General features: G+C 43.8%; 1 protein-coding gene across 1 annotated transcript; it reads left to right on the plus strand.

The window, feature by feature from the left end:
* The first annotated feature begins 1,653 nt into the window (after positions 1–1,653).
* On the plus strand, positions 1,654–23,284 carry ZNF622 (zinc finger protein 622). Its single transcript, XM_056520942.1, has 7 exons — positions 1,654–1,793; positions 5,622–6,238; positions 7,223–7,489; positions 12,668–12,830; positions 13,726–13,835; positions 20,257–20,400; positions 22,634–23,284. Exons 2-7 carry the CDS (start codon positions 5,641–5,643, stop codon positions 22,756–22,758), a joined length of 1,407 nt encoding a protein of 468 aa, XP_056376917.1. The 5' UTR covers positions 1,654–1,793; positions 5,622–5,640; the 3' UTR covers positions 22,759–23,284.
* Positions 23,285–23,741: the final 457 nt, after the last annotated feature.

The following is a 23,741-nucleotide window of genomic DNA, read 5'->3' on the forward strand; positions in this document are numbered from 1 at the left end:
TTCTTATAAACTTCTACCCACAAATAATTTTTGGGGTTTTGCACTACATTTTATAGTAAATTTAAAGGTGTCATCACAATGTACAATTGGTCACAAACAAGCCCTTATATGGGTTTGTGGATGAAAAAATAATGTCTCTGCCTCTTGAAAGGAGAGGAGGGAAAAAAACAAAAACTCAAAAAAAGAAAATTGGCTGTGTCTTTAAAGGGGTACTCCGCCCCTAGACATCTTATCCCTTGGGAACCCCACGATCTCTGCTGCGGCACCTCAGTCATCAGTGCAGAGAGTGAAATTCGCTCTGTGCCTGATGACTAGCAATGCGACGCTGACTTCACCGCCACTCCCCCATCGTGATGTCACACCCTCCTTCTCAATGCAAGTCTATGGGAGGAGGCGTGGCAGCCTCCACACCCCCTCCCATAGACTTGCATTGAGGGGGTGTGGCCGTGACGTCACAAACCTCTGGTGCCGCAGCCGGCATTCTAAACGAACACCGGGGGCTGCAGGGAGATCGCGTGGGGTCCCAGCGTCTGAACCCCCACGATCAGAAATCTTATCCCTTATCCTTTGGGGATAAGATGTCTAGGGGCAGAGTACCCCTTTAAGGCCAAAATAGGCTGTGTCCTTAAGGAGTTAACAAACAAGATTAACAATAAGGGCTCATTCACACAACAGAATCCAACCATTGTAGCAGAGCCAACAAAACAAGCTGGCACTAGGACAGCTCTGAGATGTATGGTCTCGATAGACAGCAATGCATTTCAGAGAAAACATGTTCATTCTTTCTGAGGTACAGAATATCCAGGGCGGAACGTCCACTGCGGAAATTACACAGTGTGAATAGTACAGGATCCCGCTGAGAAAAATGGGAGGCTGCTTCACCGTAGTTTCCAAGCAGAATTCCGCTCAGAAAATCTGAACAATCCCTAAAACTCTTATTTTTGTACACTTAGTATTTGCCACAGCAGCGTGCACCCGTGTATTAGGTAGTTGTGCTGGCTATGTTTCTTTTTGTTTTTGCTGTGCAATTAAGGGGGAGTGGCACCCTCTCTAACCGTGCACCCCATGTTAGGGTCCCAACCGAAATGAGGCCACCACTGCGTGGTGGATGGGGGACACGTTTTGATCAAAAAGTGCGCTAAGAACCTCCAAGAGTGCTGCTGCAAGCTTCTTCTTTGTATACATATTACCAATTGTGATACAGTAAAAATAATGTCCAGCGGTATGACAGAAATTATTTCATGCACAGCCCACTCTTGGTTTTCATTGGTTTAGATGAGTGTTTTCCAACCAGGGTGCCTCCAGCTGTTGCAAAACTACAACGTCCAGACAGCCTTTGAGGTACAATTTTGCAACAGCTGGAGGCACCCTGATTTAGACCGTGACCATTGGCTGCTATAAGGCGTCGGCCACTCTGAAGAACCAAGAGATTCATACAGGATATCAGAGAAAACAAGAGCACAAATCTCAAAATAGACAAAATTCCTGATTTTACAGATCCAAATCCATAGTCAACTTGTGGCAAATGTACAGAAATATTACTTTGTCCAGGAAACATATCACGTGATATCTGTACTGGGTACTTCACTTGTCAGGCTGCATTCTCTGAAGCGACCAGCAGTTGGCAGAACGCGACCGAACAACAGGTTCAGAGCACATACAAGCAGGCCACAAGTACGTGATTGTCACGTGACCGGCAGTGACGTCACATTTTCCCCTTGAACTCTAAACACAGCGCAGTAGCGTGACCGGAAGAAGGAAGTGAAGAGCAGAAGACGTGACTGAGCGGTGGCGTGAGTAGACATTTACCATATATGTACTCTTTCTGTAATGGTCACCTGTAGACTCCCGACCATGGTAGCACTAACGCACCGTGTGAACCTCATTATAATGTGACTAGGTGTCTGCCGTATATCACCTATTATAGGCAATTACCTTTTATATAGCGCCAGGGAAGCTTGAACACATCCAGCATTCTGAGCTCTTTATTTCTTACTATAACCCAGTTGTCTTCAACCTGCGGACCTCCAGATGTTGCAAAACTACAACTCCCAGCATGCACGGACAGCCGTTGGCTGTCCGTGCATGCTGGGAGTTGTAGTTTTGCAACATCTGGAGGTCCGCAGCTTGAAGACCACTGTTATAACCTTATCACGTCCAGGCAATGGCCCAGATTTATTAATCTGCCTAAAACAGAAAATGCCTCGTGTTGTCCATAACAACCAATCACAGCTCAGCTTTCATGCCTATCATTTAATAATAAAAAAAAGTGCAACTGTCTAAAGACAATCCCATTGACCTACATTGTAAGCTTAGATTGGTTGGAGTGTGAACACTCAGACCCCGACTGATCAAAACTTTTGACATGTCTCTCTAACTTGTCTAAAGTTTTTAAAGTGACAGTAGCCCAAATGAAAGCTGAGCTGTGATTGGTTGCTATGGGCAAATCCAAACAATTGTGTTTTCCTGCACATTCATAAATGTTTTACTGATACGGAGTTCCAGATCCCCTGCATATACAAGGTTGTTCAGGATAGACAATCAATAGAGCTGAGCCAATCTACAATATGATTAAGCAAACTGAATATTTTGATGCACCCATTTTATTTTGTGAAAGTAATTTAGCTTTCCAAGTGTTCCGATTCCCTCGAAAAGTTGTACCAGACTCCTCTGGGGATTTGGAAAACATTTGGAAAGGAAATCTAGTGTGTAATAAAATTTAGACTTGTTCAACTCATTAATCATTAATATCAGATTGGGGAGGGTTTGACTCTCAGTAACCCCCTGATCAGGTGTTTAAAGGAGTAGTCCAGTTCTGAAAAATGTATTCCTATCCTAAGGATAGGGGATAAGTTTCAGATCGTGGGGGGGGGGGGGGGGGGGGGGTCTGACCGCTGGGGGCCCCGGCAGCCCGCGGGAAGGGGGCGTGTTGACCACCGCACCAAGCGGCGTCTGACACACCCCCCTCAATACAACTCAATGGCAAGGCCGGAGGGCTGCCTTTGGCAATCTCCGGCTCTGCCATAGCGCTATATTGAGGGGGGGTGTCAGCCGCCGCCGCTGCTTCATGCAGTAGTCAACATGCCCCCTACCCATTGGCTGCCGGGGCCCTGTACAGGAGACCACATGGGGGGCCCCAGACAGGACTGGACTACTCCTTTAAGGGGGCTGCATCGCTTGTGTGATCGGCTGAGTGGGTATTTTCTGCATGTCAGCACTTCATAGAAAGCAACAAGCAGTGAGGACCTGGGCACCATTAAGACACCAGTGCCAGGGGATTGAATATGGCTTATTTTCTAAATACTATCCATGCAATACAAGGACAATTCCAGTGCACCTGCCTATAGAACGGGCCCTGATAAGGGGCTTTAGACAGCCAGTATGGATAAGGTGAAAGTTCCCTTTTAATGTCAGTAGAAGTACCTCCTGTAGTAAAAAGCATCTATTAACAATAGGCAGCTGTTACCATCATCGAAGCCCACTAGGGTGTGGAATTTTTTTTTTTTTTTTAAACTACTTGTCCAAGGGACTAAAACGGAGCAGAATCTACTTGTCCCTCATAACAATCCAATTGTCCTGGTACAAAATAATTTTAACCCAAATAGTCCGTAAATAAGTTCTTTTATTAATAAAAACTTGACAAGACCAGTATGGGACCCCATTAGGTGGATCTGTACCTGATAAGTAAGTCTGCCCCATTAATGGAGTACTGCAGTGCTAAATAACTTATCCTGACTGCTGGGAAACACCTCCCCCTCGATCTCTTCTGAGGGGCCCCGGCAGTAATGGGGGCTTGTTCGCATGATGCAGAGGCCTACACGTCCCGTCCCCCCCCCCCCCCCCCCCCCCCCAAATTATCCCATAGATACATGGAGGGGGCATTTCAGCAGCCGTGTCATGCAGGGACAGAACATTCCCTTGATGCCGTCTGCTGGGGCCTCATACAAGAGATGGGGGGGGGGGGGTTGTCCCAGCGGTCAGACCCCGCGATCTATCACTTATGGGGATAAGTTATTTTGCACTACAGTATTCCTTTAAGTAGGTAGCCCCCCTTCAGGTAGGTATGTCCCTTTATCAGGTAGGGATCAAGTAAGGCCCCCAGCGCCATTTTGTTACCCCCCCCCCCCCTCCCTCTGATGCTCCTTGTGTCATCATATTCTCCCCCCCCCTCTCTGATGCCCCCTGTGCGATTATATTACCCCTCCTCTGATGCTTCTTGTGTCATCATATTCTCCCCCCCCTCTGATGAGCCCTGCGCCATTATATCCCTTCCCTCTCTGATGCTCCCTGTGCCATTATATTCCCCCCTCTCTGACGCTCCTTGCGCCATTATATCCCCCTCGATCACCCCTGTGTCATTATATTCACCCCCCGATGCCCCCTGCGCCACTATATCCCCCCTCCCCCTCTGATGCCCCTGCGCCATTATAATTTCCCACCCCCCCGTGCCCCATGTCGTTATATCCCCCTGATGACCCCTGTGTCATTATATCCCCCCCCCCCCTTCTCTGATGCCCCTCGTGTCATTATATTTCAGCCCAACCCTCCTCTCCTGTACCACATTATTTACCAAACCTCCCCTCCTCTCTTATCCCCTGCTACCTGTTCTCCGGCACACTCAGGAGCTCAGCGGTAACTGTTGTTGCTGGACCGCATCCTCGGTCCGGACAGAGGGGCGTGCGATGAGGCGCACAGCTGCAGTCTATAGGAGTTTAGTTACAGGGCAAAACCGATTGCCCCGTTATATGTGAATTCTTTAGGCATTTAGCCCTGCTTGTCTGAAGCCGGGCTAAATGCCTGAAGAATTCACCCGCCTGGCACCCAGAACTGCATATCCCATGCGTTGGATGATACAATTTCCACATCCCTGAGCCCAGTTTTGAAGCAATAATCTTTTTCCAAATACAGCACTTACAGACTTATTTGGCACCTAGCTGTCAGGACCACAACTGCCTTTTGTCCAGTTATACCGGAAGGCCCCATATACAATACATGCTCCTGACTAGGCCATACAGTAAATGGCAATGCAAAGCACAAGGCTATTTACTACTTAGGAGCTGTCTTCTGTCAGGATGATGCTACAGTAGACATGAGACAGAGCAGGATGCTTGTCCTCTAATGAATAGATATATGCAGCTGACCACCATTTGTGCAGCTAGTATCTGAACTGAAAGTAATGCAGACAAATATATTGCACATTGCTGCACTATAATCGTATCTTAACAAGGTATACAATGTATGACTTGCTTCTCCTGCAAAAGTGGATTAAATGAAAACCAATCTTAAAAAAAAAAAAAAAGGGGGGGGGGGGGGGGGGTTTGGACAATTTCAATTTTTTGGGGAAATTCGGGATTGAAATAGATTCTAATAGAATTCCTATAACAACATTGAACAAATCAGTTTCATCATGGAAGCACAATCCAAGGATGCAGGAACCAAAGCAATAATGTCATAAAGGGTATGTAGCTTTGTGATAGGTAACGAGTCATAGGTTGGAGACCACTGATATTGTTTTGTGAATTAGGTATAAAATTTTACTATGTATGTAGTTTTATGTTTTTCATGCTTGTTTTCTGCTATGATAAAACACAGATAAAAATTATTAAAATTTTGTTTTCCAGTTGTCAAGAATAAAGTAAAATGGCTTCTTACACTTGCATCACATGCCGAGTAGCTTTTGCTGACCCTGAAATTCAGAGAGCTCACTATAAGACTGACTGGCACAGATACAACCTAAAGAGGAAGGTGGCAGACATGCCCTCAGTAACAGCAGAGAATTTCCAAGAACGTGTTCTAGCCCAGAGAGCTGTTGTAGAGGAACAGAGCAAAGAAACGGCCACCTACTGTACCGCCTGCTGCAAGAGGTTTTCCACATACAGTACCTATGAAAACCACCTGAAGTCCAAAAAGCACCTGGACCTAGAGAAGAAGGCAGCTGAAGCAATTGCAAAGAAGGTTGAGATGTTGAATGAGAAGAACCTGGAGAAAGGCATAAGGGCAGAAAATGTAGATAAAGATGCCTTGAATACCGCAATCCAGCAGGCTGTGAAAGCACAGCCATCTTCATCTCCCAAAAAGAAAGCCAGCATTAATCAAGAAGGAGACACAGCTATTCCTGGCAAACAAGAACAGACCAAAATAAGACCAGACAAGCCCCCCAGAATGCAATGGTATGAACAGCAAGCCAAGAAACTGTCAGCTCTGGAGGATGAAGAAGAGTCTGTGGAAGAGGAGGAAGGTAATACACAGGACATATGTCTTGGTTTGCTTTAACACAAGTTGAAGAAACCTTGGTAGAAGGTTTCACTGTATGTTAACACCCTTATATACCGTCTTATTTTCTAAACCTATAGGAAGAAGGTTGGGGCTAGGAAGCTATGTCTGTGGTGTAGATAATAGGATGGAGCCGTATCTATTAGCCAGAGCAGTGAGCAATGAACTGTTTATTTATTGGGCATGGACAGGCTATTGATTTCAATTGGAAAGATGTAATGCTTCCCTCCCTCTGACATGGTACTGCATGGGAATGGAATAGGTACGGTGGACACTCTGTGATCTGCTTGTCTGTGGGCACTCACAATCATAGAGACAATCTCTTTATTGTAGATGACACATGGTCTGTGGTACAGAGGTTAACTGGGCTCACTAATAATATATCGACAATAAAGAGAGACTTGTGGATTTCATGAATTTTGTGAGTGTGCCTCTCATTCACTTGTCTCTGTGATAGTGACTTTCTTTGGAGCTAAGCACTATGGGGGAGATTTATCAAAAATTTTCAGAAGAAAAGTTGACCAGTTGCTCATAGCAACTAATCAGATTGCTTCTTTTTTCTTTCCCTGAGGCCTTGTTAAAAAAAACTAAATGGTTGCTATGGGCAACTGGTCGACTCTTCCTCTGAACAGTTTTTGATAAATCTCCCCCTATCTGTTTGTATTCTCCTGCTGTGGCATGCATTTCTCCAATGCTAGCTACTTAATGTGGATAAAAGTTTGCGAGTGCTGGCCATTTGGGTTATACTATTGTGTATTTTTATCTCTGGGGATTCTACTAACAAAAGTGAACTTGTCCAAAACGGACATCTCCGTAATGTTCATTCCTTTGATCCCACTTGCCAAATCTTTGGCTGTAGTAATGTAGTAAAGCCCTACGTATTACTGAAGATGGCATTCTGAATGTGGGCATCATAACATTTCAATGATATGCATTTTTATGTTTGTAGATTGGGAAGACATGGATTCAGATGGGGATGAAGAAGATATCGATGAGGAGATGGAGGATGATGATGGAGCTGATGAAGCCGCTTGTGCACCAGCAGATGAGAGCACAACTTCTCCCACTGGATCTATTCCTATCACGGACTGCTTGTTTTGCCTACATCATTCTTGTTCTTTAGTGAAGAATGTCGCCCATATGACTCAAGTCCATGGCTTCTTTATTCCAGATCTTGAATACCTCCAGGATCTCGAGGGTCTCATTCACTACTTAGGTAGGTGGACTTATGGAATAAGTTGTGTAATTAAACAGCCTTTAATAGACCCAGGGATATATGGTCACTTCACATCCAGCATAAGTGAATCTGTTTGCGTTATACTGAAACAGTGTGTGCGAGCATGACGATATGCCTGTATTTCTAAAATGACTATAACAATGCATTTCCATAGATTTCCAGGCATCTATTGCTCTCTGGTAAGTGAGACGTTCCCTTTAAAGGGAATCTGTCAGCTGCAATTCACATTCCAAACTGCTGACACCTTGGTACCTTTTCATATACTGTTTATATCTGTGTTTTCAGAACATTAAAACTTTGCACCAAGGAAAGAAAGCAATTTTCTAAGAGGTGTTTCCAAGCTCCTGAAATGCTGAGGGCTGTAATGCCTCCTCACTGCATGTCCATATCTGCAGAATTTGTGTGGACAGAGCAGAAACAAGATTTTTACACAGGGCTCTGCAATCAGCTGACTGTCATTCAAGCGGGGACATGGATGGGAGAGGAAACTAGGAGGCATTGCAGCCCTCTGCACTTCAGGAGCTTGCAAACACCTCTGTAATGCTGATGTCCACCATTAACCCCTCAGATGCTGTGATCAATACTGATCACAGCTTTGCTGCACTTGTAATGACTGATCGGATCACCCGCGGCACAAAAGCAGAGATCCAATCAGCCAAGATGGCGGACGGAGGTCTCCTTACCTGCCTCCTGCCATCATCACGGGGTCGTCTTCTCTGGTCTGCCTTCTTGCAGACTGGAGAAGATCACCAATAATACTAATCAGTGCTATGCCTATGCATAACACTAAACAGTATTAGCATGTAAAGGGGACATAAAAAAAAATTTGAAAAGTGAAAAATTTAGATTGCTCCTTTTTCCATTCCCCCCCCCCCCCCCCCACCAACCAAAATAATGTATAACAAATTAATAAGCACGTTTAAAAAAAAAAAAAAAAAAAGCCAAAATTGCTGCTTTTTTGTAACAACACATTTCAAAATAATTTTATAAAAAGCGATTACAAAGTAATTTATACACAAAGGTGGTAGGTAGATCATGGTGCAAACAAATTTGCCCTCATACAGCCCTGCATATGGAAAAATGAGAAAGTTATAGGCGGTCAGAATAGGGCAATTTTAAACATAATTTTTTTTTTTTTTACAAAATAAGTTTTTTTTTTTTTGTTTTTTTTTTTAAAACAGTACAATAATTGAAGACCATGGGCATCGTTTTAATTGTATTGACCCACATAATGAAAAACAAGTGTACAGCGGGAAAACGAAACCATCCAAAAGTTAAAAAGTTGCGTTTTTCTTTGCAATTTCCCCACATGAATATTTTTTTCAGTTTCGCCATACATTTTATGGTAAAATGAGTGATGTTATTACAAAATATAATTTGTCGCGCGCAAAGCAATCCCTCATACGGGTCTGTAGATGGAAAAACTAAAGTTATAGCTCTTAAAAGGCAAGGAGGAAGAAATACTGTATATACTCGAGTATAAGCCGAGTTTATACTCGAGTGAAAACACCCCCCTCTGCTTATACTCGAGTGAACTCTTCGCCCTCAGTGGTCTTCAACCTGCGGACCTCCAGATGTTTCAAAACTACAACTCCCAGCAAGCCCGGGCAGCCATCGGCTGTCCGGGCTTGCTGGGAGTTGTAGTTTTGAAACCTCTGGAGGTCCGCAGGTTGAAGACCACTGCGGCCTTCGACATCATCCAGACCACCCCACCACCTTTAGTTTTGTACTCTCCTCCGCTCGGCGGGACGTTAGGGTGTGCTGGTCCGGTGCTGCAGGACTGTCCGGTGGGGAGGTCGACCGGTGGGATAGTCGTTCCGGGCTGTCCATCTTCACCGGGGGGCCTCTTCTCCACGCTTCGGGCCCGGAATAGAGGCGTTGCCTTGACGACGCAGAGGGACCTTGCTAATAAACGTCCCTGTGCGTGGTCGTCAAGGCAGCGTGACTATTCTGGGGCCGGGCCCGAAGCGCGCAGCAGAGCCCCCCCCCGGGTGAAGATGGACAGCCCGGAACGACTATCCCACCGGACAGTCCTGCAGCACCGGACCAGCGCACCCTAACATCCCGCCGAGCGGAGGTGAGTACAAAATTAAAGGGGGTGGGGGGGTCTGGATGATGTCGAAGGCCACAGTGTTCTTCAACCTGCGGACCACCAGATGTTTCAAAACTACAACTCCCAGCAAGCCCGGACAGCCGATGGCCGACATTGACAAGCAGTGGGCGGCTGATGACGTGGTGATGACGACAAGGGGATGATGAAGGGGGGGGGGGGGGGGATGATGATGATGAAGGGGGGGGGGGGGTGGGATGATGACGACAAGGGGATGATGAAGGGGGGGGGGGGGGTGGGATGATGACGACAAGGGGATGATGAAGGGGGGGGGGGGGTGGGATGATGACGACAAGGGGATGATGAAGGGGGGGGGGGGTGTGGGATGATGACGACAAGGGGATGATGAAGGGGGGGGGGGGTGTGGGATGATGACGACAAGGGGATGATGAAGGGGGGGGGGGGTGGGATGATGACGACAAGGGGATGATGAAGGGGGGGGGTGTGGGATGATGACGACAAGGGGATGATGACGACAAGGGGATGATGAAGGGGGGGTGTGGGATGATGACGACAAGGGGATGATGAAGGGGGGGGGGTGTGGGATGATGACGACAAGGGGATGATGAAGGGGGGGGGGTGTGGGATGATGACGACAAGGGGATGATGAAGGGGGGGGTGTGGGATGATGACGACAAGGGGATGATGAAGGGGGGTGTGTGGGATGATGACGACAAGGGGATGATGAAGGGGGGTGTGTGGGATGATGACGACAAGGGGATGATGAAGGGGGGGTGTGTGGGATGATGACGACAAGGGGATGATGAAGGGGGGGGGGTGTGGGATGATGACGACAAGGGGATGATGAAGGGTGGGGGGTGTGGGATGATGATGATGACGACAAGGGGATGATGAAGGGGGGGTGTGGGATGATGACGACAAGGGGATGATGAAGGGGGGGGTGTGGGATGATGACGACAAGGGGATGATGAAGGGGGGGTGTGGGATGATGACGACAAGGGGATGATGAAGGGGGGTGTGTGGGATGATGACGACAAGGGGATGATGAAGGGGGGGGGGTGTGGGATGATGACGACAAGGGGATGATGAAGGGGGGGGGTGTGGGATGATGACGACAAGGGGATGATGAAGGGGGGGGGTGTGGGATGATGACGACAAGGGGATGATGAAGGGGGGTGTGTGGGATGATGACGACAAGGGGATGATGAAGGGGGGTGTGTGGGATGATGACGACAAGGGGATGATGAAGGGGGGGGGGGGTGTGGGATGATGACGACAAGGGGATGATGAAGGGGGGGGGTGTGGGATGATGACGACAAGGGGATGATGAAGGGTGGGGGGTGTGGGATGATGATGACGACAAGGGGATGATGAAGGGGGGGTTGTGGGATGATGACGACAAGGGGATGATGAAGGGGGGTGTGTGGGATGATGACGACAAGGGGATGATGAAGGGGGGGGGTGTGGGATGATGACGACAAGGGGATGATGAAGGGGGGTGTGTGGGATGATGACGACAAGGGGATGATGAAGGGGGGGGTGTGGGATGATGACGACAAGGGGATGATGATGAAGGGGGGGGGGGGGTGGGATGATGACGACAAGGGGATGATGAAGGGTGGGGGGTGTGGGATGATGATGACGACAAGGGGATGATGAAGGGGGGGGGGTGTGGGATGATAAGGGGGGGTGTGGGGATAAGGGGATGATGACAAGGGGATGATGAAGGGGGGGTGTGGGATGATGACAAGGGGATGATGAAGAGGGGGTGTGTGGGATGATGACGACAAGGGGATGATTAAGGGGGGGTGTGGGATGATGACAAGGGGATGATGAAGGGGGGTGATGATGAGGGTGTTAATGACAGGGGGGGATGATGTATTTCCTACCCTAGGCTTATACTCGAGTCAATAACTTTTCCTGGGATTTTGGGGTGAAATTAGGGGCCTCGGCTTATATTCGCGTCAGCTTATACTCGAGTATATACGGTAATAATGCAAAAATAAAATCTGGTTAAAGCATAACTCTAGTGTTTTTTGTTTGTTTTTTTACAAATGGCTATACTGCAGCAATGTGCATGATAATCAATTGTCTAAATGCAATACATTACAAATCGGCTGCTCAATGCCTGAATGGGCACTTTTCTCCCCGTTTTCCACTACTGTGAGCTCTCTATCGCTGTGCAGTATGAGGCAGACCTTCCCCTGGTGACCTCATAGACGTTGTCTCCAGCGGCAAGACACAGATTTGGAATTACGTTATGCTCTACTTCCTAGTGTTGTGGTCAACACTTCACATTGCCAGCGGGACACCGCTATGACCAGTGAATGGCTGAGCGGCAAAGTGACGCATTGACCACAGCACATGGAAGTGGAGTGTGGTGGAGATCAGGCACAGCAAAAATAGAGGGGGGTAAGTGCAGGGGTTTATTTTGCATGCAGCTGGGGCATTTATTAAAAAAAATAATCCCGGACAATCCCTTTACATCATACAAATTATATATCTCTGTGCTTTTCTATGGAAGTTATAATTGCTTAAAGAGTACCTGTCACCAAACTAAACTTTTAATATATTGTTCCTTATGTAATGATCAATCTTTATATGTTTTTAATGTGATTGGAAAAAAAGGCAACTATGTGGCTCTGTTCATTTTCCTGCTGTAAGTCAGTTAGTTTGGTCTCCTCCTGGCCTGGCAGCAGACCAAATTTAAGAAGTGCATACAGGGCATGGTGAGGCACAGCTCTCGCAGGCTTCAGTGACTTCGTGCCTGCTGGGGAACGCCTCGTTTCTTTCTCCAGGAGCTCTCGCAATGTGAGCAAGGGGAAAGATATGATACAGAGCTTTTTAAAGCTCAGAATTTTTTTTTTTTAATTGATGGAGGGGTGTAAGGAGTAGTTAAGGAATATAATATGAGTTAGTTTAGAAAATATGGTTTGATGACAGGTACTCTTTAACCATAGATGACTAGTAGGCCTGGCCTTACTCTTCTACTAATTGATTTCATGTTCACTTTGTAGCTAAAGTGAGCAGCAGATATAAACATCTTTGAAACCCTTATATTTACCTGCTAATTTTTATTTTTGTAGGTGAGAAAGTCGGTTTTGGGAAGATATGTCTGTGGTGTAATGAAAAGGGAAAATCCTTCTACACCACAGAGTCGGTGCAAGCTCACATGAATGACAAGGGACACTGCAAGCTCTTCACAGATGGAGATGCTGCTCTGGAGTTTGCAGACTTCTATGATTTCAGGTACGAATCAAGAATAAATAGGTTCACTGCATCTCAATACAGTGTTTAAAAATTCTTCTTCTTAAGCAGCTTTAATTTAATATACACATATAGGGATCTGTGCCACTTTCCCTTGTATACATGTTGTTCGCATCTTGCAGGAAATTTCCTGGAAAACTCACAGCTCATGCCCCAGTTACCACTAGTTTGTGTTGCTTGTGTAAAGTAAATCCTTACTAAAATCCAATTGTAACGCACTACAGAATGTTTTGGGTCTATGTAAAACTCAATATTATCATTTTTTTCAAACTTTAACTCTCCAAACTTGCTAAGTGACATGGCCTTTTTATTTTTCCAGATAAATTGCTGTCTATGTAACGGTGGTGCTGTCAGTGTAACATTCATGGGCTAGTGCACTAGAACGGATCACCATTCTGGCTTATAGAGTACAAGGACTAAAAGGGAATGCCCTTTCTGATGTCAATATGCTGTAAAGGGATCTTAAAATCGTGGGGGGGTCCAGTTGTTGATTCATGATCAGACGCATATCACTTATCCTGAGGATAAGGGATAAATTGATTATTGTGGGACAACCCTTTTATGAGAGTATATACCCTAGTCTGTCTTTTGGAAGACTGTCCCTTTTATTCATACAAATTATCTCAGTGCTTTTGTGTAGAAGTTTGAATTGCACAATCCTAAACATAGGCTTTGCCTCTCGTTTAATAAATAATTTCACCCATATTTTTTATACTGTTGACATTTTCTTTTTTTTTTCTTTTTTTATGTATATTTTATTTGCCTCTAAACAGGCTTATTGTCATATTGACTGTAATGTTACTATCTAACGTAAACAACTTGGATTTTTCTGAAAGGATCTTCTCTTTAACTGTTTGCTTTCTTGTGCAATAAATAGACCCAGTTATCCAGATCACAAAGACGATGTAGAAATGACTGACCAAGAACTGCCACGAGACAAAGCTTTCGAATACAATGAGGAAACTATGGAATTGGTCCTGCCATCTGGTAGGTAATGGCAAAAGTATTTGTTTTACAGCTTCCTAACCTCACATCTTGAGACTGCTATAAGTTTTTCCAGTCTGCAGTTATCTTTACATGTACAGCACTAAGCTAAGCTAAAATTTGTTTAAATCTAGTCCATGTATGTGTACTTAAAGGAAAATGGTCATCAGTGTCACCGCTCTAACATGCTGCAACAGGCAGGTAGTGTGGGTGACGCTGAGACAACAACCATACTTATATGTCCGCGATCCGTGGTCCCGTTGTCCCATTATTTTCATCTGATCCCTCCATTTAGCTGGCAGGCTTGGGGTACGGGCGGAACTTTGTGACGTCGCTGCTTCTGTTTCTCTGCAGGGCCCTGCTGCGAGCAGGCCTAGGGAAACAGAAGTGGTGACGTCACGGAGTTCTGCCCGTGTCCCAAGCCCGCTGGCTGAAGGGAGGAAACAGATTAAGATATTGGAACAACCGGAGCACGGATCGCAGACACGTAAGTATGGCTGTCGTCCGTGTCACCCGCACTATCTGCCTGTAGCAGCGTGTTAGAGTGGTGACACTGATGACTTTTTTCCTTTAATTTGACAGCATTGGCCTGTGGTATAAAGACTGCATCCTGAGCTATAGTGCCAATTCGGAAAAGAAAACAAACTTTAACTCCCCTTCCTCCATTCCCACATAACGCCACTACAGCTGTTTGGTCCTCTGGTTCAGTCTTCTTCCCTCTTCTGTGTACACAGATAGTCACACTGCGTTTTTTTATTTTTTTTTTGGGAGCCCGGGCACAACAGATTGGTCATACCTTTCAGTAGACTACTCCTGACACAGCAAGCTGTGTATGGCACGGGCGGCTCCTGACTCGAGCCTGCGCCATATCATCCGGCGTTAATAGCCGATATGCAGTGATTGCCGCGGGCGGCTATTAACCCTTTAGATCGCTGCTGTTAAAGTTGACAGCGGCGACTAAAGGTACATTTAAACCAGTGGGGTGAATGAATCCACTGCTTAGGTAGCCAGAGGGCTTACCTCTTTTGCTGCAGCTGTCCCGACTCTGTAATTAATAGAGCCTGGCTGAACTATGCTTTATCAATTGATCTGTATGAGGAATCTACAGATTCCTCCTAAAAGTCCCCAAAAGTGTAAAAAAGAAAAAAAAAATTATAATCTAAGTCAAATAAAAAGTTTTAATAAAAACACCGATTAACACCTTCCATATTAAAAGTTTGAATCACCCCCCTTTTCCCAAATTCCATATAAAAGATATGTAAACATAATAAAAATAAACCTATGTGGTATCACCACCTGTGTATATGTCCGAACTATAAAAATTTTAATTAAACCGCGCGGTCAATGGCGTACACGTAAAAAAAAAATCAAAAGTCCAAAATTGTGTATTTTTGGTCACTTTGTATACCCTAAAAAAATGTATAAAAAGCAATCAAAAAGTTCCATCAAAACAAAAATGGTACTGATAGAAACTTAAGATCACGGCGCAAAAAATTAGCCCTCATATATCCCCGTATACGGAAAAATGTTAAAGTTTTATAGGGGTCAGAAATGGACAATTTTACACATACTAATTTTGGTGCATGTAGTAAAATTAAACCTATATAAATTAGGTATCCTTGAAACCGTATGGACCTACAGAATAAAGATATGGTGTCATTTTTACCGAAAAGTGCACTGCATAGAATTTGAAGCCCCCAAAATTTACAAATGGCATTTTTTATTATTTTTTCCAATTTTGCCCCACAATTTTATTTTTTCTGGTTTCGCCGTAAATTTTGTGGTGAAGTGATGTCATTATAAAGTACAATTGGTGGTGCAAAAAAGGTGGTCTGTATGTGCAAAATTGATATGTTAAGATTTTTAGAAAGTGATGAGGAAAAAACTAAAGTGCAAAAAATGGCAAACGTCCTGCATCCTTAAGGGGTTAAAGCGTAACTGTCAAATTGCACAAAAAATGTAAATAAAAAAAGTTAGCATGTTACTATATAAATACCTCTTTTCATTAGCTCACAGTGTTAGAAATCCTGTGGTGGGTGTGGCCCTTGTGATCTATAACTTATCCCCTATCCTTCCAGTATGTCGGAAGTGGTCATTCTGACCCCCACAGAAAGCCTATCTCTATGGGATACATGGAGGGGGGGGGTGTATGGGGGTCTGCTCACCCCCTTCCACGAGACTGCCGGGGCCCCGTTCAGGAGATCGCGGGGGTCCGACCTACCCTCTTTGGATATGGGATAAGTTATGTTTCATTACAGAACTCCTTTAAGTGTAACTGTAATCATTAGTATCAATGTTTTTTTAATTTTCTTTACTGTTGTTCAGCCATGAGCAGGATCAAAATTTGCATTAAAATTTTGCCCCGTAAATACCTTTTCTGAGCCTCCAATTCCCCTGGTCCCACAAATGGTAGAACGGGCTGTGTGCCGGAGTCTTGCGCTGGTCTCCTAAGTAGCCATACCTAGCCTGGGATCCAGAGCAGTAGAAATGTTCTGCCTCTGGGTTTTCTGCTAGGTAGGCTCCTGCACACAGCCCGCTCCACCATTTGCTGGGATCAGGGAAAATGGCAATTCAGAAAAGGTAAAGCATTCCATTTACAGAAATGCTGATTGTGCTAATGACTACACTATAACAAATAAAAAAATTGATACTAATAGTTATAGTTATGCTTTAAATATAAACCTAAAATGACTCTCATACCCCACAATAGGGTTTTAGATCACAGTTTACACTCCACAACTAAGGCCAATAATGGTCATTGTTGGGCAGAAATTTTATTCAGGTCAAATACATAAAATTTAAGCCAGATCAATAGACCATTTACACACATCAATGCAGATTGAATTTGGTTAGATTAGTTTTCTAACACTGGATGTAACCTGGAAATGTGTAGTTATTTCTCATTTATCACCGTCATGTTTGACCTGTACTCTGTAGACCACTCTGGGGGATATTTATCAAAACCTGTGCAAAGGAAAAGTAGCCCATATCATAACCAATCAGATTGCTTCTTTCACTTTGCTGAGGCCTTGTTAAAAATGAAAGAAGCAAGCTGATTGGTTGCTATGGGCAACTGAGCAACTTTTCCTCTGCACAGGTTTTGATCTCCCCCGTGTGTCTAGCTTTTTCAGAGGCATCACACAGCTGTCAGAATAATCCTGTCAAATAAAGATGACAAATCAGGTAGTCAAGTAATGTGTCCTAAAGAGGAAAGTCTTATTTTCCAGTTGTGGATTTATAATGACTTTTTCCTGTTCATTACACAGCAGTTATTTGTAGATATGTACAGCTTGCCCTTTCGCTTTGTCTAAAGTGGCCCTTTTCTCTAACATTTGATGTTAGCTCATCCTTGATTCCTTCATAAAGCTGCACGTATCAGTAGAGCACATAACGCTATGTTTAGGCTTCTGTAAATACAGCTTTAGGTATGGCAGTCAGGCAATAAGGAGGAAAACCCCTTTAAATCCTGTGGATCAGTTTGCAGACCTTTTTTATTGCACTTTTTGTATTTTATTAAACAAAAACATATTTACAATTAGTTTTCATAAAAATTTTGGGCCATTTGTCTTCTGCCTTAAAATGCCAGATGCTAGACACTAAGGGGGAGGAGATTTATCAAAACCTGTGCAGAGGAAAAGTTGTCCAGTTGCCCATAGCAACCAATCAGATCGCTTCTTTCATTTTTCACAGGCCTCTTTAAAAATGCAACGAGCCGATTGGTTGCTATGGGCAACTGCACCGCTCTTCCCCCTGCACCGATTTCGATAAATCTCCCCCTAAGTGCCCAGTTGGTCAAAGACAAACTCCCTGGCAGTTCAATGTTTTGCCTTCTCTCTGCTTTCCTTACATTATCCTAATTCAGCATGTTTACCACCAAAATTATATATAAAATGCAATAAAACAGTCTCCAAATGTGTCATTTTAAAGAGATATTTGACAAAAATAAGGCCTGAATGTCAGGAGAAAAGGCCTATGGATAAACCATCAAATATTATGTCCTGTAAAACCCCTTTAATGTAAAGTTACATGAAGGCACTCACGAGTAAGCTGCAGGGTCGTATTTTACAATGTGCCTGGTGTGTGCTTTTAGAAAATGTGTGTGTGTGTGTGTTTTAGAATTCAGTTTTTTGTGTCAAAAGTGTGAATGTTGTACTCCAGAGCATTAGAAACACGTTACATTTAGAATATTAATATTATACAGTGACCCCCGACCTACGATGGCCCCGACATACGATAATTTCAACATGCGATGGCCTCTCGGAGGCCATCGCATGTTGAAGGCAGCATCAACATACGATGCTTTTGTATGTCGGGGCCATCGCATAAACTGCTATCCGGCAGCGCTGACTGCTTCAGCTGCCACCGGATAGCCGTTTACTGTGCCCCGTGTGGTCCGCTGACGATCACTTACCTGTCTTCGGGGCTCCGGCACGTCCTCTTCGGGATCCCCTGCATCGTCGGCGCTCTCCATTGTCGCCGTCACGTCCCGTCCCATCATCCAATAGGAGCGGCGTGTGTAGCGACGTGATGGCGGCGACGTGAGAATGAGGATGCCGGGGAAGCAGAGGCCTTGCCAAAGCGTCGGGGACGCGGCGACAGCGATGGAAGGCGACATCCAGGGCAGTGGTGATGGTCCGGAGCGGCGGGGACACATGAGTATAACCTCCAATACCAGTGGTCTACAACCTGCGGACCTCCAGATGTTGCAAAACTATAACTCCCAGCATGCCCGGACAGCCAACGGCTGTCCGGGCATGCTGGGTGTTGTAGTTTTGCAACATCTGGAGGTCCGCAGGTTGTAGACCACTGTCCTATACTTTACATTGCACGGATCCCTCAACATACGATGATGTCAACAAACGATGGTTCATTTGGAACGGATTACCGTCATATGTTGAGGGACCACTGTATATTGTTGGTCAGAAGTGTATAAAATAATTCCATACATGTTAATAAGAACACTAACCCCACAAGTAATTCGCTCAGGCTCTGTTAGATGATGCCAGGTGATAAAGCTGAGGCTTTGGTCCCTTTTATATGTGCTGTACTTATTGTCCAGACAAGCGAGGGGATGGGCGGACAAGGTTTTAAAATGTTTTTTTTTAAAAGCTGCATCTATTGATTTAAAATTCAATACCAGGAGGAAATAATGCAGGGTTAATTTTAGCAGAGCTGAAGCTTGAGCTATTGATTTCAGGTTGAATAAAGCCTTCATGTGGGGATATACAGAGAAAACCCCAGAAGAGCAATGAGAAATCTCAACAGATTGTATATAAGAAAAAACAATAAAACTACAAATCTGTTAACGGAATATTTTAGAGGACCAGTTCATTGCTCCCTATTCTCAGCCACTTTAGGTTTGCTGAGAGGCTGAGCTGACCACAGGGATTTACAATAAGGTTTCCTACAGAAAGTCTGAAAATATCTGCCCCCTATGATCCCTGCGTTATCAGTCCTGACATCCCCCAGAAATATTTACATCCATCTGTGTGAGTGATATTGCCAGCACGTTCTATAAGCTGCTCTTTTATAAGCCGCCCTCTTTAGGTTTGGTTGCCCTTTAAATGTCTGGCTGTCTGTCTTTGAGGCTTGGTATTATCCCTGCTGGAGATTAGAATTTGAAAGTATATTGATCTGCTAAAGGATATGAAAAGCCGAATGTAAAATTCCATGCAGCCAGTGCGGCTATGTAAGCTGAGTTATTACTAGCGGTGTTCTGTCTACTGCCATCTGAAATATATTACTGTTTTACTAACAGTGTGTTAATCTGTCAGGAGCCTTTTAGCAATCTGCCACTTTGTTAGTGTGACTAGTAACAGCACATCAGGGCTTTCCATCACATCATAAAACCTTTATGCAATGAAACCAATAATAAAAAAAAATAGTTATGCAACATTGGCAAGATGTGAGATTTTTGATGTAGGCAAAGGATTGTCCAATGCCACCACAACTGTCGGTAAAACACCTACCATTGATTCATTCTTTGCATTATAACCAGAGTGCCTCCATTGTGGCTTCATAGTCGAGTAGCTTATGTGTGGCTGCTGACTCTTTGACATTGTGACCATTAATAGTGCTGGACCATGTTGGACATGTTACACTGGGTTTGCATGGGCAATGCTATTACAATGGACACCACAATGTGCTCATTTAATGGTCAGCACAAAGTTATAGGCATTACTGTGCCAATGATTTTATGTGTGGGAAATCGTTTTTGACATCTTGTTTTGTGCTAAGATTGCATTCAGGCTTGGGTTTGGCTGTGTTGGTAATAACAGGTGGGGATTATATTTGAACATTTTTTGTGGCTCATTTTTTTTTCACTTCTATGCTCCTTATTTCCAGGCAGTGTGTGAACCGTTTGTCCCGTTTCTAAAGGTCTTTGATTGCTTCTGGCCATTAAGCGTCTATGCTTTTATTCCAGGTGCCAGTATTGGTCATCGGTCACTAATGAAGTACTACAAACAGAAATTTGGTGTGTCCAGAGCTGTGGTTGTATCCAAAAACCAAAGAGCTGTCGGCAGGGTCTTACAGCAGTACAAAGCCTTAGGCTGGACTGGAGGGACTGGTAAGTTTATTTTATTTTTTTATTTTTTAAGAAACAGGTGACTGGTTTGTTTTGTAATGGAGTAAAGCAGTGGAAATGAACCAAGCAGACACAGGTATCATATAACTTAGGTGAGCTTATATACATCTGTAAATCATGTTAGCACTTGTACTGCTTATAAAGATGTAGCTGCCACCAACATGATGGGCATCACACTACTCTTCACGTTGCACACTACACGATAGGTGTAGCAAGCTACTGAATGTAGATACAGGAGCAGGGACTCCGGTCAAAGGCCAGACTTACTTTTGATGTATGCTGAGCAGTGATGCTTACAGCACTGTATGCATCGTCGCTCACTTTACATGTGCTGGGTCAAATGTATCTTGGTAATGCATACAGTTTTGCCAATCACTGTTGGGCCAGTTGAGAAAAAGGGGCCCAGTGAATGTATTAAGTGATCAGCAGCAGTACATAAAGTACTGTATACATGGCTGCGCATGTCCTCTTGTCTAGATGGCACACAGCATGCTGTGTTATCACAATGCTGTACTGTGAGGCTGTAGATTATCTGGGATCAGAGATTCTTTCTTCAGGTTCATGTATTCTTTAAGCCCAGAAGGTTGGGCTGCTTACTTTGAGTATTTTGCAAATAACTAAACTTTGAGCTAAAAACTGCATTGCAAAACATAGGTAGTTTTAAGTTAAGAGCATATGCACCTTGGCGCCATTGTACACAATACTGCTGTTTGTACAGACAGTCTGATTGTTACGTGGGGCTTATGCCTTCCTTAGCTGTTCAGCTTTCAATAAACTAAATATATTTTCATCACATGAAAATGGTACTGTACCACTGTGTCTTTCTGGCAGTAACTCTTTAATACAAAATAAAATAATCTTCTCCCACATATAGTGATACCAAATGCGTTGCCTTGAAATGTCTGCAATAGACCCTTGAGCTGACATTTTTATCATGAAGGGGCCTCAGGATACTATATTGGTAGAAATAATTTCATATACTTAGAACAGCATAAATTCTGCATGATATGAATGCATTATAGCAATAACGTGTTCTATATAAACTTACTTCTGTCACACAAGGTTGACTGGGGTTTGGAATGGGAACACATCATCCTCTGTGCCTCTTGTGAGCCTTTAAAATTAATAAATATATGGTACCTAATTAGTGACACCCATTTCTCAATGTAATACTTACCTAATATAATGCTTGGCAGTTTTGTATTGTCATTTTTAATATTTTCATAGTATGTTGTAATTATTTATTAATTCTTTAAAGTGTTACTGTCATTAGATTTAAAACCTCCAAAAATGCTCCAGCTGGTGTAGTAATGAACCTGAAGACTATTCTACACAGTAATATGCATATATGTGAAATACCTTATTTTCTTCTCTATAGGGCGGCCCGCTGTCCCTGCACTTTTGCTGGGGACGTCACTTTAGGAACATGACAACTTGTTCCTTTCTCTCCCTCTCCCTTGTCACATGGCCTGCTTTGCAGTGTACCTTGTGCACTGTATAGGCTGCAAGTCCACAAGAAATTCATAAATTTTTTGCCCATAGTGAAACATATGTGTGCATATAAACAATTCAGTGATGTTCCTGGAAATCGCTGTTCTCCTCTGTTAATGCTGCAAATGTTTGGTCACCCTTCTTACATGGTTTAGCTACCACTGCTGAGTTCAGGGAGGCCGGGAGTGAGCAGAGCAGGGAGATAATCCCAACCAGACTGGGAGACCAGGTTCTGAAGACCTTATTAAAGGGGTTATTCACTGTGTGGGAGGGGTTTTTCAAAGCTATTCCCCTTGTGTGGGATATAACAAAATTAAACTTTACTTACCTCCAGTGCTGCTGCAGTGCCTTTGTCTTGCTCCGGTCTCTCACAGGGATAGTCTTTCTGAGCTGCAGTGTGAATGTCTGGCCCAGTGTGTAATACTGATACTTGGGAAAGACAATCAGATCAGGAGCAGGACACCGGAGGCACAGCAGTAGCACTGGAGGTAAGTAAAGGTTTCTTTTGTTATATATCACACAAAAGGCATAGCTTTGTAAACCTCCCACCCACCGGATAACCCCTTTAAGGAAACAGAGACCCCCTAGTTTTTCACTTTAGCATACAAATAGTTTTTACTAAAGAAAATGCATATTTTTAAATCAGTATTAAGTAAATAATATATATATATATATTTATTTTTCTATAGACAGTAACACTTTCAATATTTGTTTTTTCTCAAAGGTGGCCTTCAGCGTGGCGGTGACATGCGGTATGTGCAGAAGATGAAGTCCAAATGGATGCTAAAAACAGGAATGAGCAATAATTCTACAAAGCAGATGCACTATAGGCCCCAAGTTCTATTTTGAGGCCTTAATATGTTTGGTTAACAGAGATGAATGGACATCGGATAATTCAGCCAGGTTGTGGTCTACAGTCCTACTTGAATATGCTTTGTCTTGTGGCTGATGTATCAGAGATGTTACAGAAGTAAAAAAAAAGGTGGTGTATATATAGGACCTCCCTTGTAAGACCTCTTCAGGAGTGGGTGTCCTTATACACGAACATGTGACAGCTGACTTATGTTAACAGATTGTATAAGGCATAAACTGCAAATCCTAAAATTACCTGGTATATTGTATACATGATGGTAAGAAAGTTTAAAAGACAAAGAAATAGAAACTACATACGTATGTACAGATGTAGATTTTAGCTTCAAGGCTTTGTTGTATTGATGAAAGAAAACCTTAAAGGTTTTCATTATGTTTTACTGGAAGTCTTGAAGTAGCTGAACTTCTGGCCTTAAAAAAAACAAACAAAAAAAACTTAATGAATGTTTAAGATACTGTTAATCTAAATAAAACTATTGCAATAAAAAATTATTAGTATCATTATTATACATATGAAATCTGTGCTTGCAGAGGATAGGTATGTCATGTGACTGCAAACACGTTTTTATCTTTACAACAAGATTTCTAAGAGTTGTGAGCTCACTGCCATGCCGTCATGTGGACTGTTGTACCACATGACAAAAAAGGAGGAGGTTTCACATATCTGTTAGAGCACAGCTTGGCTGAACCTGTCAGCTGACAATTTTATGTGTATGGGTTGTGCTGAGATATACACTGCTCAAAAAAATAAAGGGAAGACTTAAACAACACAATGTAACTCCAAGTCAATGACACTTCTGTGAAATCACACTGTACATTCAGGAAACAACACTGATTGACAATCAATTGTGCATGCTGTTGTGCAAATGGAACAGACAACAGGTGGAAATTATAGGCAATTAGCAAGACACCCCCAATAAAGGAGTGGTTCTGCAGGCACTGACCACAGACTACTTCTCAGT

This window comes from Hyla sarda, chromosome 5, assembly GCF_029499605.1.
Source record: "Hyla sarda isolate aHylSar1 chromosome 5, aHylSar1.hap1, whole genome shotgun sequence".
NCBI lineage: Eukaryota > Metazoa > Chordata > Amphibia > Anura > Hylidae > Hyla > Hyla sarda.